Source organism: Astatotilapia calliptera, chromosome 8 (genome assembly GCF_900246225.1).
Source record: "Astatotilapia calliptera chromosome 8, fAstCal1.2, whole genome shotgun sequence".
NCBI lineage: Eukaryota > Metazoa > Chordata > Actinopteri > Cichliformes > Cichlidae > Astatotilapia > Astatotilapia calliptera.
The window spans coordinates 2,944,505-2,961,655 of record NC_039309.1 but is presented as its reverse complement, the minus strand read 5'-3'; the positions used below and the strand labels follow the sequence as shown (position 1 = coordinate 2,961,655).

General features: G+C 40.8%; 1 protein-coding gene across 13 annotated transcripts in view; it reads right to left on the bottom strand.

The window, feature by feature from the left end:
- Positions 1-586: 586 nt before the first annotated feature.
- Positions 587-17,151, bottom strand: part of baiap2b (BAR/IMD domain containing adaptor protein 2b) — a 76,687-nt gene continuing 60,122 nt past the window's right edge. For 5 of the 13 annotated variants that reach the window (XM_026177868.1, XM_026177870.1, XM_026177871.1 and 2 more), the window contains 7 exons: positions 14,786-15,022; positions 13,748-13,952; positions 12,483-12,684; positions 12,080-12,154; positions 10,695-10,863; positions 9,338-9,375; positions 587-3,828 (listed from right to left, as the gene is read on the bottom strand). In XM_026177868.1, coding sequence (XP_026033653.1) covers positions 3,684-3,828; positions 9,338-9,375; positions 10,695-10,863; positions 12,080-12,154; positions 12,483-12,684; positions 13,748-13,952; positions 14,786-15,022 — 1,071 coding nt within the window. In that variant the 3' untranslated portion in view covers positions 587-3,683. Of the gene's footprint in view, positions 3,829-4,248; positions 4,293-5,517; positions 8,171-9,337; positions 9,376-10,694; positions 10,864-12,079; positions 12,155-12,482; positions 12,685-13,747; positions 13,953-14,785; positions 15,023-17,151 lie in introns of those variants that run through there. The other 8 variants (XM_026177874.1, XM_026177875.1, XM_026177867.1 and 5 more) reach the window with 8 other exon arrangements.

Sequence of the window (17,151 nt, the reverse complement as noted above, 5' to 3'; positions counted from 1 at the left end):
GGACATCAAATAAAAAGTAGTAAAGTTTTAATCTCTCAACCTCTATCGTTTAAGTTTTAAAGGTTTTACTCTACCAGCACTATTGTTCTTCAAACTGTGTTTTCTTCTAAGTGAATCATAATGGCATCAGATGACTCTGTGTAACCAAAAGGTTACAACCCATCTGAGATAATGTGCCAGGAATAAAAATGGGATTTATCAGGTGTAGCATGTCGCCTGCATGCAGGATGACTCAGGATATCCCAGCAGAATATCCAGAGAAACGATGCTGTTGTTGTCAGGTGGAAGGGTGAAGTCGATGCATGGTACATTCTCATCATCTTTACACTCTGTGTCATGCAACTCACTGAGGACAGCATGTTAAAGGGAGCCTGTTATGCTCAGTTCCAGCTCCATGTTTTTATTGCTGAAGAGTACCAGTCGAGCTTTGTGTGTTTACAGCTATCCTTATTTATCTTATTCTGTGCTAAAACTTTGACCACCTTTAAAATTAATGAGGAAAAGTGTAACAGATCAATTTTAAAGTTTCTCAGGGTTAAATTTTTGAGCATTATAACAGATAAAAAAAAAACACTGCACAATATTGTTAAATACTTGATTCTTTATTGTCAGAATTAAACTAAAAAACAAACAATTTGTTTACCATCAACTCACATCATTATAGTGTAGACTGCCAGTACAGTACTCCTTATGTTACATTAACGTAGGTTTTATTGGTTTCCATATTTCTGAGTCACATAGTTTTCAGCTAATTTCTTATATCTCCCCCTGAAGCATAACTGTAAAATGAGCTGGGACATGTGGGATCATCTAATAATAAATAATGCAGATATTTCCAAAACATCCCGTGTAATTTTGTATTAACTATAGGGAAACTGAAGACAGCACTATAAGTGTATGAAGACTTGATAATTTCAACTATCAAATATATTATAAGAACAATAAAGCATATAGTTGAAGTGAAGTGAAGTTTTTCATGAATTGATCTCAATAATCAAGAACAGTTTCCTTAGAAAGACAATTAAAAATGATTATCATAGCAGGTCAGAGCACAAAACAGAGTGAATAACTGAATCACCCAATGCAGGTGAATCATTATGGATACATATGTACCTCTGTACTACACAAGTACTCTGATATAATGAGAAGGTACTAGCATGATCTCTGCAGAATCCAGAATTTGATTTTTCCTCATAATTAATATAAAACAATGGAGTTTTTTGGAAATATCCTCAGACATATACAGCTGAATACCAGCTGACTTTGGGGAAAATATGTGTGAAAAATTCTAGAAACTTTAAAAATAGCCTTAAAGAAAATCTCTTTTTCCTTTCTAACCGTCTAAATCCAGGTGAGGAAGTCGAGTTTTATTGCCATCTAGTGGTGGATACATGTTTTGCATGCACATACAATAAGGTGCATGATAGTTTCGATGTGTTATTACACATGGATTACATCCATGTGTAATAACAAGCTCCGTCGTTCACTACATTGGAGGTACGGGTGCTTTAATAAGGGCGGAAAGTACTGAGGCTAATTCTGCTCTGCTAATATGAAAAGTATAAAAACAAATAAATCAGACTTGCAATTGTTGCTTAAATCGGGTTTAAAACCAGTTACATTCAAATTTGTTTCTTGTCAAATCTCAAAGTCTTAATTTTTATTATTGTGAATAGGAATTCACCTCATAGTCCTGTTAACTAAAATTTACTGATGAAATTCATCAACAACGTAAAAGAAATCTGGTTCTCTGAAGGCTAAGAAAAAAAAAGTATTTTTATGTCAGTTCATCACTTATTAATAGGAATTAAAATTTCAGGTCTCTTGTGTTATTGGTTTTCTTTAAAAGATATTTCAGTGAATGACCCTCATCCACTGAAATATTTTTAAAGAGGTAATTTTTTATATTTATGGAGATATTTTAAAATTCCATTAAGATATATTAAAATACTCAGATAAATATGAAACTTTCAAAATGTCCTATTTTGAAAATGAGCCTTTCACAAATTTTGGATATAATTTTGAGAAACACATGCTTGAAAGATGCGAGGACAAAAATTTTAAAAACAACTTTCACATCCTGGAATAATTTTCTGAATAATAATTTTCAAAAAAGTTGAGACCTGAAATTTTGCATAATTCCTGATGTGGGTCCTTCCCCCTAGATATATATCCAGTAGTTAAGTAGTTCAAACCTGTTTTCCAGTTTGCTATTCCAACATGAAGGTAAACCAAACCTAACCTGAGCAGGTACCCACACTGGACCCTAGAATATCATTATTATCAGTAAGAACCATGACACTTACTGCAATCAAATAATTGTTCATGCTAATGAAAAATAATCAATAACTCAATAAGTGGGAAAAGCAGAGGGATGGTGTGATTTTTCTAAATGTAGTTTTCAGTACTTTATCAAGTTATTATTACACCCCCGCTTAAATCTAAGATTTAAATGTATTTTAAATTCTTAAACAAGTAAACCACAGACACCGAAACGAGCACATCTTAATGACCTCAGTGCAACCAACACAACCTACGTTAGCGTGACCCTGTTTGCCTGTCAACGATTACCTTAAACTAGATAAACAACATGCAATTACAAAGTTTCTCCTGTTGATTGTGTTACTGAATTAAATCTCAGCTGAACATGTTGCTTTAAGAAGATCTTATAAAGTGCTTGTTCACTACGAACAATAACAATCAAACATGAATCTGAGAACCAGTGAAATTCATTATTAAGTGTAGGTACAAACGCCTGCACGGCTGCTTATCTCTAGTACTGCAGAAAGATAAAAGATTTCCTGTGAGTACAGAATTAGTTGAAGGTACAGTACTACGAGTAGTGTGCTTATCAGTTGTGATGCTATCAGCACAAACGTATTCTACAGATATCTTTTTCCATATAATCTACCTTTCTGATGTGTTTCAGTACTTTTTTTTCTGCCGTCGTGCTTTAAGATCATCGGTCTCTGAATAAGACGTTTCTTATGGTGCAAACACTGGACTGTTTGACAAGCATGAGGTGCTCTTGCCAGGTGAAAAGGCAGTATTGAGAGGTGAGGCTCAAAGGTGAGTCCCCCAGCATGGTGTAAAGCTTAGCAATTTTAAAGCCCTTTCATTGACAAGGCAAGAGGGGAGGAGCTGCATTTTAAATGACCGGCTAATGATCCTGTGAGTCTACATGGAGCTAGGCTTTAGTCTTTGGGTAACGATACGATACAAGAGGCAACAATTCTGACTTTAAAATGAACCACATGAGCCACACGAGTAAACATCTGCTCTCATTCTTCTTTTTATACACCACATGCTCCTTGTAGGCTTTAAAACCTTTACAAAAGTGAATCAGCTCCACTGCTGCTCATCTAAAATGCCACTTTACCAAAGTCACCAATCAACAGGAAAACCTCATCTTTCATTTTTGTAACTTTTGAATGTGGCTTCCTTGCTACGTGGTTAAATATAAAGTCAATCCTAGTATTTATTTACATTTTCTCCGGGCGATTACAGAGATTACTGTTGCCGTGACATGTTGTAGTGCACTTTATCTGCTGATTATATTTCATTCTTTTCATTTTGTAGCATTATTGTAATACCGAGGGTAAATCAGAGCCTTCCAGTTTAGGGTTGAGGGTGAAATTGTGCACCAGTGATCCACCTACAGCTGGTTTACATTGAAAGAAAGCTCAGAAGTCCCCTGGAGGACTGGAAGTCTTCTCCAAGGAATCATAGTGAGCTTCATCAAGGTGGTCCTCCTCGATTTCATCCTCATCGTCGGAGAGGGGCGGTTTGGCCGGGGCCTCCACATCCGGCTCGCCTGGTGGATCATCGCTAGGAAGAAAAAGAGCAAAAGGGATTGTGGTTTTTATTTGTTAAAATGTAAAATGGTAACGGAAGACGAGGTCAACAAGAGCACAGGATGGAACAATGGGTTGAGGTTTTTTTTCAGCCATATTGCTGCTGAAAATAAAAAGGTCTGAGTCATGCAAATAGAGAGAAAGCTGAGGCGAAAAGCATGATGCCGAAACAAACAACACGTTTTTCAGGCAAAGTGTAACAGCCCACAATCAGCTGATGAGGTCAGCAGTCACATCACATTAAAAACAAACAAACAGCGATGGAAATAACCCAAAAGCCACTCCACAGCTCGCAAAGAAAACACAAAAAAATGAAGCAGCTTTCAGTTATAATGAAAAATTCAAAAGCAAGTGGATACACGAAGACACTTTAGACCCAAGATTATTCACTTACGATGGGCTTTGGTCACTCAAAAGCGGGCGTAATCAGGCCCTGTACTGAAAGGCAGAAACAATCCCCATGTGTCAACAGTCAGGATCAAATACCAACTCACATCTTCCAACGTGAGACAGGGAAATGAATTACTACACACTTCCTCCTAACATGGCTGCACATTATAAGGCATATATATTTGGTTTCCTGTTAACACAAGGTATCATTAAAGGTATTAAAAGGGAAAACAGACCAAGACTGAGCTGACTGGAGCCTGTATTTAGAAGGTACTGTTGCTCCTTTTGTTTGATTTTTTCCACATTATTATCTGTAACACAGTGCCAGATATATTCAGTGATAACACTGTGAGACTTTTACATGACTGCTCTGAACAGTTTTCCATCATGATCTCACTGCTGTACCTTCACTGAGCCAAAGGTTAAGAAGGATTTTTTCACCAACATCAGCACCACATTAAACACAGCGTCTGCAGAGGCTGCCAGTCAAACTCAGCAAAGATCTTGTTTAATATTACTAAATTAGCCAAAATTATTGTCATCATTTACTTAGATTAAATTGAAACGTGACAAAAAACAGATCAGAACTCCACAAATTCACCGAGACTGTTTACATTTAAATTATGACCAATACATATTCACATGTGTCACATGGGGGAAAATAAAGATTAAATTAAAAAACAGGCAAACAGGCATGTGAACCCACCACACAGTGAAGCAAAACAACTACAAAAATAAAAAAACACTTAAAATGAACACGTTGTGTTGATCGCAATACACAAACAGACACACTCACTCACACACACACAGTTGAGTTGAAAAAAGTACCTTTGCTAGCAGCAGGAGGAGCAGGCCAGTGGGTGTGTATAGCAGGTCAGGATGCAGTGTAAGTACTACTGTGCACAGAACACACACACACTGTACATGCAACAAGCCCGGTGGGAGGTTATGATGGGTCTCGGTTCCAGAAATGTAGATAAGAGTGGTGATGTCAAATGTGCAAGAAGAGCCGCTTGTTAATGTATTAAAGCAAGAAGGCGATCCCCAGTTTGTTAGCTGTGAGAAAAGATGTGGTGACTAAAGTTTAGTCAGCACAAACTTAAAGCCAGAATCGAGAGTTGAAATGCTGCCTGTCAATGAAAGTTCGTTGGTTTTACGAGCTAGTTTGGCACTTGAAGGCTAATTAAAAGCTTCTTCAAATGGTGTTTCGTAAACGTTTCATCATGTCACACCAAAGCCTTCAGGGAAAAAACGAACAGAAACAATAAAAATATCCAGCTGAATAAATTTATTTAATACTTTGTAAGAGTAGAAATTCACCATACATTTGAGGTCATCAGTGTTACACTTTTTGGTGCCCCCAAAGCATGCACATACATAAATTCTCTATACAATATTTAGATGTTTTCCTTGTAACTCTTTTACAACAAAACCCCTCACAATCAGAGCACGTCAGTGAATGCTGGCGTTATTAGCCACAGGTGATTGGTGTGCTATCTCTGCAGCGATGTCAGCCATACCTTGGACTATTTTAGTGGAGAAAGAAGAAACACTGGCAGCTTCCAGTCGTTTGCACTCGACTTTTGTCTCTAAATTCATCAAAACAGAGATGAAAAAAGACGGGGGGGTTGGCAAAGCTAAGGGGGGAAGACGAGTGTTAGGTGACAGACAAACGGAGAGGAGAAGAAGAGAGCACAGAGACAACAGACATGTGCAGCAAGGAGAACATTTCTACAGTGCAAAAAAGGTCTGTGTTAGGTCTCAGGCAGAGTCTGGAAATATTTTTCTGTCTATAAGTGGCAGATCAGAAAAGCAGCACTTGAAAGTTGGTTTTTTTTTAATGCATGTGCCTTACTTTATCACATACTTGCAAAAAAATATATTGCAAGACTCTTCAAACAATTTCCCTCATTAACAATTTAGTAAAAGCATTTTTTGCAGTGTAGGAGGAATGGGAGAGATGCACAGTTTCATTTTTAACCTCCTCTCTTTGGTGAAGAAAGCACTCAGTCAGAAGCCGAAACTACGTCCCAGCGGGCTAGCTCGTGGACACCAGATGTCAACAAAGGGACAGCGGTTAGCACAGACAGGCACTAACTGGGCCGACATACAGACAAGCACACCGGTATTTTTATTGAGCACACAAAGGATCAGACAAACAGTTCTCTTGACATTCTTTACTCACTGAGGTTTGGAGAAAAAAACGAATCAGGCTTTTAATCGCAGAGACAGCAGTACAAGAAGGCTGAATGAGGCTTCAACCACAAATGAATTCCTCTCCCCTTCAAAGCTGCAGGCGGCTGTGCCTTCAGTAGTCTGTACTTTGGCTGAATGCAGCACAGTATAATCACCACTCTGTAGCCAGTGTAGTTTTTTTTCTATTAATCACAATACCGCTGATGGTTCATGTGAAGTCTTAAGTTCCCATAAAACGACATTAATCACAGAAGTTAACCGACAGCAGAAGCACCACATGTGAATATTTTTGAAAGTAGAAACGGATTTTGAATCTTTTAAATGAACTTTATGCCTATTTTTTATTTATGATAAAAAAACTTTTTTAATGGTTTCACGTGTACCGAGCAGCGCCGCAATACCAGTTGTCTTTTCTTTCATGCATGAACCAGAGTTTGCCTCCAACTCTAATCATTTTTATGAGCAATTAATCGATCCTTTCTTTTTTAACTGGTGATGTCAAAGTGATATCCTTCTAATGAGCTCAAAACCCAAATATATTTAATTTGCAGTCATATAAAAACAGAGAAAAGCAGCAAATGTCTGTATTTGAGAACCCGAAGCCAACAAATATTTGGCATTTAAGCCTGATAAGTTATTTCAAACACTTAATCGGCACAACACATCAGTTAACTGACTAACGAACAAACAGTTTCAGCACTAAACTCGGCTCAGAGCCTCGCGTAAGTTAGTTGACCCCATTCAGCCTTGGCACAATATTCAGGCACCACAACAGACAGTCAAAGGACCCCGAGAGTGGTGTGTTTGTGTGTCCATCCGAGCGCAGAGGCTCACACTGAGAACGTTACAGTAAGTTTGTTTACACACAGTCAGAAATATAGACTATTACTTCCATAAGGTGCATTTTTTTATAAACTGATCATAGATACTGCATGACAAGCACTTCTGTATGGCACATTTATGTACAGTAAACATTCCCGTCACATTTTTTTTCCCCCACGTTTCATGTGTGAAAACATTTACATGAGCTGTTCACTACTCGCGATACATGGCCTCTTATGTCAGAGGAATACAAAACCTCACAGCATGAAAAGGTAGAATTATTGTTAAATACTGAAAGATCCAGTAAAAGCATTGATTGCAATGTCATTTTTACATAATATAAAAATCCTCTTTGGGATCAACCACTTTAGGATTACACCCTGATTTACATATCATTCTTTACACTGTCTTTCTAACTGAGAGCACTGACATTAGTGAAAATCAGGTTCCTTCGTTGGGAAAATATAACTCCCAGCAATATATAAAAGAAATGTACATGCATGAAAGACAAGCAAAGGTTACATTTTCCTCACAGAAAATGTCCATCACACTGATTTTGAATATGCGGATGGCACAGAGTCCACTTTGTTCTGGTTTTGGCTTGGCTCTGCACCAAAGCTCCACCAGCGGCCCAGTGTGGCTACTGGCCAGTTAGACAGCACAGGGCAGGACTGAAGGACGAAGGGAGGGAGATCAGAGGGAGAAAAAGAAAGACACCCAAGCGTCTTCCTCGAACTGACCGGCTTGGGGTGAGTTTATTGTCGTGAGAAGGAGGTAGGGAGGCGGGAAAGAGGGTGGGTTAAGGATGACAGATGGGCAGCGAGGTGCATGTCCTATCGTGTGGCTGAGTCTGTGCCTGTTTGTCTGTCTGTCCTCACACTGTCGAAATCAATTTGCCCTCTGTGGAACTGTGGACACAGAGAGGGAGAGGCTTCCAGGTGGGCTGGCTCAGGAGAAACAACAGCAAACACAAAACCAGGACACACGCAGACGCAGAAACCTCGTCTACCCTCTGACATGACAAGCATAACCTACAAGTTTAACTGGATCTGAGCCTCATTTTAAAGCAAAATGTGGATGTGGTTTTAACGAGCAGGGATTGAGTGAGTGCAGTTAGCAGACAGAAGGAGCTGCATGGAGCGTGGGGGGCGGTGGCGTGACGGGAAGGTGCCGTGGAGTCAAAGCATGATTTTCTTTCTTAACTTAATGAACAAAAGGAAACTTAAAACGACTTACACTTAAATTAATCAACTATTTCTCTTCCTGAGGTCTAATTAACTGCCACTTTGTCAGGTGCCTCCTGTGACTCCCCATTTCATGCACAATGTCCTCTGGACTCAGGAATACTGGCTTTTTGGAGCCCACAAGCAGGTCTATCAGTTAAGGATCCTAGTTTGGGCCTAGATCGAGACTGCATAACAGTCCCCACTTTTTTACTTTCACTTTGACTCGTCAGGTTTACGCACCAAAAACTGCTGGCTTGGGATTAGCCATTAAAAACTACTTGGTTTAGGTGTCTAAAGTATGATTTGTGTTAAAACAGCAGCACTTCTAAACACCAGAGGACTCACTGGGCATGGACGAGCCACACGGTGGCTTTGACAAAACAGCACTAAGAGATGATTAATGTAATCTAGTTTTACAGAGAGAAACAATTGTTACTAATGGATGACTTAAAGATAAAGCCAGCCTTCTTTAAAACCATTATGCGGTCAGAACTGCACCATCTTATCACCTATGGATTCCTATCACGCTGCTGCAAACAGAGGAGAACTAAGAAAAACAACACAAAGAGTGTGGTGTGTCCTGCTGGTTGTCTGTTTGTGGGTCTGAACTTGGCATGCACCAGGATCTGTCCCAATCCCTCATCTCTCCATCTTCAGCTGTTTGGTAAACTAACTCTCACTGATGCCTCAGATTCCAGCCCTCGAGCCAACGGGACAGAATTCCACTTTGGCTTCCCACCCACAAACACTGCCGAGTGCATTTGAAATGACTGAACTGGAACTGAGTTGAAGCTGATTCCTGGCACACACAAAAAACACACTGACTGAATCAAGCTGAGTGGTTCTTACCTTGTGGGGAAGCGGGGCTCATACTCTTCGACTCCCTGCTGCAAAGACATAATCAAAGAAGAAAGAAACATTTAGTTTGTGCACTTTAAATATGAACTCTGAAATAAAGCATGAAAACCACATTAACTGTCACTCATACCAGTATGATGAGATAATATAAGCTAATAAGATAATAAGGTAAAGACAGTGCTTAACAATTTCAACTGTTTATTAAAAACAAGAAGACACAAATGTAAAAGATCTGTAAAAATAAATTGTTATTTATTGAGCAAATAAATATTAATTAATAATATTTATTATTAATAAATTTATTTATTTTTTAATTTACTTTTTAAATTTTACTGCATTCTCTCTTAAAGGCACATTTTACAAAATGTGCTCTTAACAAAAATAATTTTTGTTAACCAAAATAAAAAATTGAGTTTAGTTGAGCCTGGTTCTGAAACGTCGTGAACTGTTGCAATGACAAAAGCAGTCAGAAGGTGGCGACAAAGAAACATAAAGAAGAAGATGCAGCATCATCAAACGAAAACTGGAGATGTTAAAGAAGCTGTATGGTAGGAAAATACACTACAATATACATCAGCCCCTCTCCTGGTTATCATCTCATTATTCTTTCACTGACTGGTTGAAATTGATGACTTAAAAGTGAAACAGTGTAAAATATATTTAACATATTTTCCATTTTTATGTTCATATTAAACAAACAAAATTTTGTGCTTTATTAAAGATCAAATCAGAAGTGAATGACCGAATAACTTCCACGCATACATATCCTTGACCAAAATTACAAAACACATTTTTCCTTAAATGTCAGCAGAGATGTTTCAAAGCTTGATGTTACATGACTGCTGAGCAATTAGGCATCGCCCACATGTAATGTTCCAGGTGAGGCGTAGGAGTGAAGGTGGGCCAGTAGTGAAGTTTACCGTTGCGTAAGGCTACTTTTGATTTTTCCTTCTGAAAAATTAAGCTGCCTCCATCACCACAGCTGCCTTCTCTTTAGCCTGGCTGAACGCCGACTCTGTTATCAGCTGATGCCTGTCAGAAGCACTTCCTTCAGCGACAGCGGTAGACCTCTGCAATCTGAGCTGTGCCTCATCTTACACTCGACCCTCTGTGACCAGGAATGTGAAGCGAGGCAGAGCTGATTTGTGCGTTTATGTAAGCTAAGAGAGAGCGAGTCAAAGCGAAGCATCTCCGGCTGGCAGCACGTAGGGGGAAGCTACCTCCAAACTTTCTGAGACAGACGAGATCTTTGCCAGGTTTCGTGAGACTGCTCGTGTGTCATGTGTGAACCCATGTGGGTGGATGAGAGTTTGCATGTGTTTGTGTGCTTGTTTTGCAGGCCCCCCACCTGTGAGAAGCCTGGCACCGCCACACTGTAGGGGCGTTGTTGTCTGCCGTGCAGCGCAGCAGCGCTCTGTGCTGCCATACGGGAGTGGATGCCATAATCAGGGACGGGGAGAGCCATGTCTTCTCTCTCTAGAAGGTTGCCCGTGCTGCTGCTTTTGCCATGGTGGAGACTAGAAACACAAAGAAGTACACAGAAAAGGAGGAAACTGTAAATCATGTGATCCCCCATCGGGCAATTCCTCCTGGGCCAATCAGGCGCTAACATTTGATGTCTCTAGGTAGGGAAGGTATATGGGCGAGTCATCAGGGGACTGATTTTGATTTTGGAAGTACTTTCATGATTGGTTTACTTTTGCTGCAAGGTACAATATCATTTTGAGTGCTGGGGCAGTGCAATCACATTATATTTATGCAATGTAATACAATAACATGCATTACTGTTCCCAGTATGAGTACGTCATATCGCAGTGTTATTTTGAGGCAGTATAGCCTAGAGTCTGATATTTGTATATAGAGTTTGTTATGTTTGTTTGTGTGTGTGTGTGTGTGTGTTCCTGTCTAGCTATCTTTGTGAGGACTGAAAACTGCTTGTGAGGACACACAACCTGGTCCTCACAAAGGCATTTAAAGCCATTTTTGAGGCTCAAAATGTGGTTTTAGTGTCAGGGTTACAATTAGGTTATGGTTAGGTTTAGGGTAAGGGGCTAGGGAAAGCATTATGTCAATGAAGGTCCTCACTAGGATAGCTGAACGGGGTTGTGTGTGTGTGTGTGAGACCACCTCCCTCCCCTCCTCGCTCATTGCTTCATCGATGTGTGACTACGTTCAGCAGACAGAGGCTTTCACCAGCTCCTAAGTGCATTTTTTGTGTGTGGGATGCTTCGTCTTCGGTGGGGTTTGTGTCATCCTTCACACAGCATCAAATCCCAACCAAAGCATTTCAGAAGATTTTAGCCAGGGTCTTTTATTTTGAAAATTGATCAGCTTCCTAATGCTTTTCCTGCCCATTTCATCTGTTCTGTGCAGTTTGACATGACTTTGGCCAAAATACACTCGCTGTGCATTTTGTGCCGCACAGAACAGAGAGCCGTTTCTGGGATGCTTCTGAAAAATGCTTCAGTGCATTTGATGGACTCACAAGCACTGTACATGGGCACAATTACATCATTGCTGTAATACAACGCAGCTCCACCCCGCTGCCCGAGTAAGGAGTAACATCTCACATTAATATTTATGTAAAAACCCCAACTCTACTGGTAAAGGAGATCTGGCAGGTTAACCAACAAAATCATTAAGTTTCTGTGAATAATATTAATATTTAACTTAATAACATTCAGTTTGATTATGCATTCAAAACAATGAAGTCTGCAAAGTGCAAACACCCACTTGTGTACTCGAAGTTGCCGCATAGAGTCTCCTTCAGTGATCACCCGTGTGTAGGAGAAGGGAAACCAGCCACGCCTGCAGAAGGAGGACATCAAATATAAACAACACAAAAATCTAATGCACAGCATTGGCTGACCTGTTCACCTACAGTCTGCAGTTGCCGCTGCAACCCACTTTGCAACCCTTCTTCGCCCCAGCTCCTCCACTTCATGCTGATCATGCCATTTCTGACTTATTTAACATTATGTCTGTTTGTCGCAGATTCCTCTATTCTGTCACTCCTCTCTCCAAGTGGGCCGAATATAAATCACTGCAGGTGGAAATAACGACTCAGCTTTGACTACAGTGATCCTGACAGAACTGCATTTGTCGCTTTTTTTGCTGCATTTCATTTTGCACTCACATCCTTGTCTTCTCATTCTCTCCATAGTGCCAGCCATCACGGGCCTCGGGTACCAGCAGGGTAATCACGTCGCCCTCAGCGAAGCTAAGCAGCGTGCTGTTGTCACCGGCAGCATGGGAGAAGACGGCCTGGACACGAGTTCTTCCGTTTTTCTCCAGACCTGCTGCCATGGAGCTGGACCGGGGCAGCGTGCGGGTCTCTGCTGTGGAGATGAGGAGGAGGAGGAAGAGAGTTGTTATCACACTGCCATAAACTTCAGTTTTTGCTACAAAGCCCTTAACGATGCTTGAAACATACAGAATGTCTACAGGGATTTTATTCAATGTAGATTTTTATATTATTCACATTTTTGTGAAATATTCTCCTCTGAATCTATTTTTACTCAGAAATGTACCGTCTTACTTTGGTTTTATTATCACATCTCCTTCTATTCCCACTTGCTTTGGCCTCTTTCTTATTAAAACGGCACCGAGCATGTGTGTGGCAGCCGGGTCATCTCATTAGCTTTTTCTATATCTGAGATGCAGTAATTCTTTTCTGGAAATATACCTTCCAGTACATTCACTGTGATTAAAAGCACGCTGAATGCCAAGTTAAATTTGCTTTTCGAGATATTTTCATTTTGCCACTAAACAGCAGAACAACTCCACAACAAGCTGGCAAACTCACCGCCCTGAAATAACACTGGCTCACAATATTCTGCCAAGCAAACGATGGTCTTTTCATATATCCAGCTGCCGGAAACAAAGAGAACCATTTATTTGGAGTGCCGTTTTCTATCCTCTTGAATATTACTGCTGTAATTATGTTGTTTTTTCCTCAGACTTTGCTCTTTTGTGTTTTCACCTATATCTGACTGCTTTATATGTGACTGCTAGAGGTTCCTTTCTTCTTGAAGCTAAGTCTCGTCGTCACTTTGCTGTTTATTGCTGTGCAGAGAGACACTGTGGAGCTTTCTTTGTGAAACGAGCTGCTAGAGCTGGGGCTGAAATAAGGCTGATAAGACTGAACCAAACTGCAAATGTTCTCTAAAACTAAAACAGCCATGCAGGACTGGAGAAAGTGTCTGCCACTTTTATATTACATATAGTCTTTTGAGCCTTTCTTAATTTTAAAATACATTTAGGATTATGAAGTCAGTTAATGAGTCCTTTCATCAGCATCCTTGCTCAGCAGAAAAGTGCAGCGTTAGTGTGATTATTGCCAGGACATGTTAGATTAAACACCACGACAGAATAAATGTAGCCCACAGTGTGTGTCCTTACTCAGTGTGGTCTTGCTCTTGGCTGGGGCGGCCTTGCGCACAGGTAGGGTGTTGGAGTACACCTCGCCTCCGTGCCGCTGAGTCTGCGGTGAGGCTTTGCCCTGGGCGATTTTGCCCTCCATCCACTGCTGGTAGTCTTCTCCTCCATGAACGCCGGCCGTACCATTCATCACAGGCATCCCTCCTTCCACACCTCCCATCAGCCTCTGCATGCAGGCAATTAAAATGCAAACATTTTTTCTCGTTACGTCACAAAAGGCTGTTACGCAACATCTTGAAGCTCATTAGTGATAATGAAGGAGGAGAGCAGATCTGGGTCATGAAATTGTGATTAGTGAAAACACTATTTGAGTTCACGCTGATTTGAAGATAAGCTTAAGGAGTAGCTGGGAGACGGCAAAAAGAATTTCAAAGTATATTTAGTCTGCCGTTATAAAACTCTACTAATCTGCACCACCGTAATTAAAATGATGAAGTCTTTGAATCTTGAAAGTCTGTGTTCATTTTTGAGCCTGCAGGAGGAGAAGGAAGGGGGCAGGGTGCCAAAGAGCCTGAGGATATAAGGACCAAATGATTTCATTTCCCTTGACCCAGATTTTGTGAGGATGTGTTGAGGGATTCCCCGATGCAGTTGACCGCTCATTCTCAAACCTCAAGAGTTAGAAAGTGTCCATAACAGAAAACTCTTTAAAAAAAGACTGACATAGCTTCTGGGTGCATTTTTTCTAACTGCCTGCAGGGGGCGACTCTTTGAACTGTGCTGTTTTCCAATGGCTAGAAACAGTGAAAACAGCAGAAGACTTCATGGAAATTCACTAACTAGTGAGTGACATCATGGTGGCTACACCCATCTTTTACATACAGTCTATTGTACATTGTAGTCTAAGCTTGAATCTCTATCACAACAAGCCCACAGCGAGCTCACTGGAACACAATAGTAACAGATGTTTATTTCTAACACGTAAGTGAGCGTGAAGAAACAAAGCACACGGGTGTACCAGTGTTTGGCAAACTAAATCAGGCCAGAAGAAGAACTCACCTGCTGTCCCATGCCACCGCTGGCCCTGAGGGCTGCCAGCTCTGGAGGCACTGGCAGGGGTTTAGCACCAGGAATAGGCTCAGAGATGGGAAGGCCGGGGTGATGAGCACCAGGAGGCATGGTGCCCGTTGCACCACTCATCTGCTGGGCCAGAAACATGGCACGGTCTGGCAGTTTGTTGGGCTCAGCACAAGCCTGCTGCCACAGTGGGATCTTCTGAGTTAAAAGGTCCTTCCCCTGAAAGAAAGAGATGAGAAATACTTGGTAGTCAAAATAATGTGTAAGTTTTAAATCATTTGAATCTGTAGCTGAAAGGAAATGAGAGGGTACTAGCAGAGCGCAGCGGATCCGCCAAAGTCACTACTCACTTTACAACTTCTTCTGCACATGCGCCGTATGCCACTTAAGCAGTTATGTAATATTCCAGAAAGAAATAAAATATTTCTTATTTGTAAGAAAAAACCTGGCTGACAAAAAGAGGAAAAAAGCTCACAGATGTGCTGTGAATATCACTTTTTTGTGGCGCAATAAACAGGTAAAGCTGGAGCTCCACAGCGTGAGTTGTTAATTTTTCTGTTTTTTTGGGAGCAGCGCTTGCCCCTGTTTGCTGTGGGTGTACATATATTTCTCTAGTTTGTTTACCTTCTGAAATAAAGCCGCTTCTGTAAGTGTTTTTCCCCTGTAGGCATCAATATAACAACACTTTTTTTTTTTTTACATAATCCGAGCAGACAAAAAGGTGATGCAAGGAAAAGGGAAAAGGAAAAAGGAGAAAGAACACGCAGTCAGCGCAGGCCACCAGGGATGAGAAGCCATACATTATACAGTAGTTCAGTTACATAAAGATACTTCTCATTTGCATTTGTCATCAGTGAATAAATGATGAAGTTCTGAGTTTTCATGAATAAAGAAAGACGGCGAGCAGAATCTGCTCTGCAAACAGCTTTTAACCATGCCAGGCTGGTGTGGAGGATAAACACAGCGTGGTTCCAAGGTTGTCTGGCCCCGCTGAGTGCATGTGGGCCACAGTGTCAGGTGTCTGCGTGTGGGTTGGATGATCAAACAAACTCACACATACACAAAGGGAAAAAAAGTGCAGCAAGAACTAATTCGCACTGATAAAGTGACATCATGTAAGTGGCGATTCAAACTTGTTCTCTACGGAGAGTTTGGTCGTCGGGCTCAGAGACGGCCGTGTCAGCTCACGCCACCTGTGGCTATAAGGCTGTGAGTACACAACATACGTAGATTATCCACAGTTAATGCAGCTTTTGTTGTTTCAGGGGACTTAAATTATCACTGAACAAAGCAGGTCAGAAGGAAACACTGTTAGCGCTTCCTTTTTGTACCTGCATCAGTGAAATTGCGATGAATGAAGTATGACCCACGCAAAGCTTTGTGTTTTCATAAAAATCTCTCTCGGTTCATGTGGATGTTGGCGAAAAAGATGAGTCATAACAATCTAAGCTTTTCACATAGTTAAGGTGGAGCGTAGGTGGGCAGAGCTTTAGCAGTGATGACAGAAATCGACAAGGAGAAGGCGGCTCTGTTTTCTTTCATTCTTTCTTTTCGGCTGATTGACAACAGCACGAGAGAGCCGCTCGCCTACAGTAACTAATAAAACACGAGATTTCCCAAAGTAACAGAGAGCTTCAGCAGTCATCTCACAGTACATGTACTCCTGAGGGTAACTAAGAAGTACCGGACCTGCAGGGTTTCAACAGTTCAGTGGAGCGAAGCAGCAATAACTTAGGATTACATTTCATTTCTAATACTCTTACAACCAAAGAAACGGCGACATAGTGATACCTCAGCTGCTTCCCTGAGTCTGAAGCAACTACCTGGTCCTGAGCTTCACAACCACCCAAAAATACATTTATATAAATCTAAATAAATAGGGTGACTACAAATGATTATTATCATCACCACATGAGTTTAATTCAACTATCAGAGTCTTTCAGAGCCTCACATCCACTGATAAAGCTGAAAGTGGGAACCGTTTTTTCAAAAATAAGTATTAATGTGAACTCCTCTAAGACAATTTTTTTAAGGCTGTTTTATCATCACAGCAGCAGTTTGTGTTCTGTGCTTCCTCCCTCTGTCTATCAATCACCCATTCAGACACTTCACACCCACACACAGTGAGTCTGAACCAAGTGTTCTTGCAGAAGTAGGTCACTCTCCCTCCCACCGACCTCCACACTCCCTCCCATCCTCCTCTTCTACATCCTCTCGCACTTCCCTTTGCTACTTTTTTTTTTAAAAATAATTGACATTTTACATTTGTACAAAACAGACAAAACAGGAAACGGACATTTTCACATTTTACCATTTGTGAGGGAGTGCGATACAGGAGTCGTGATTGG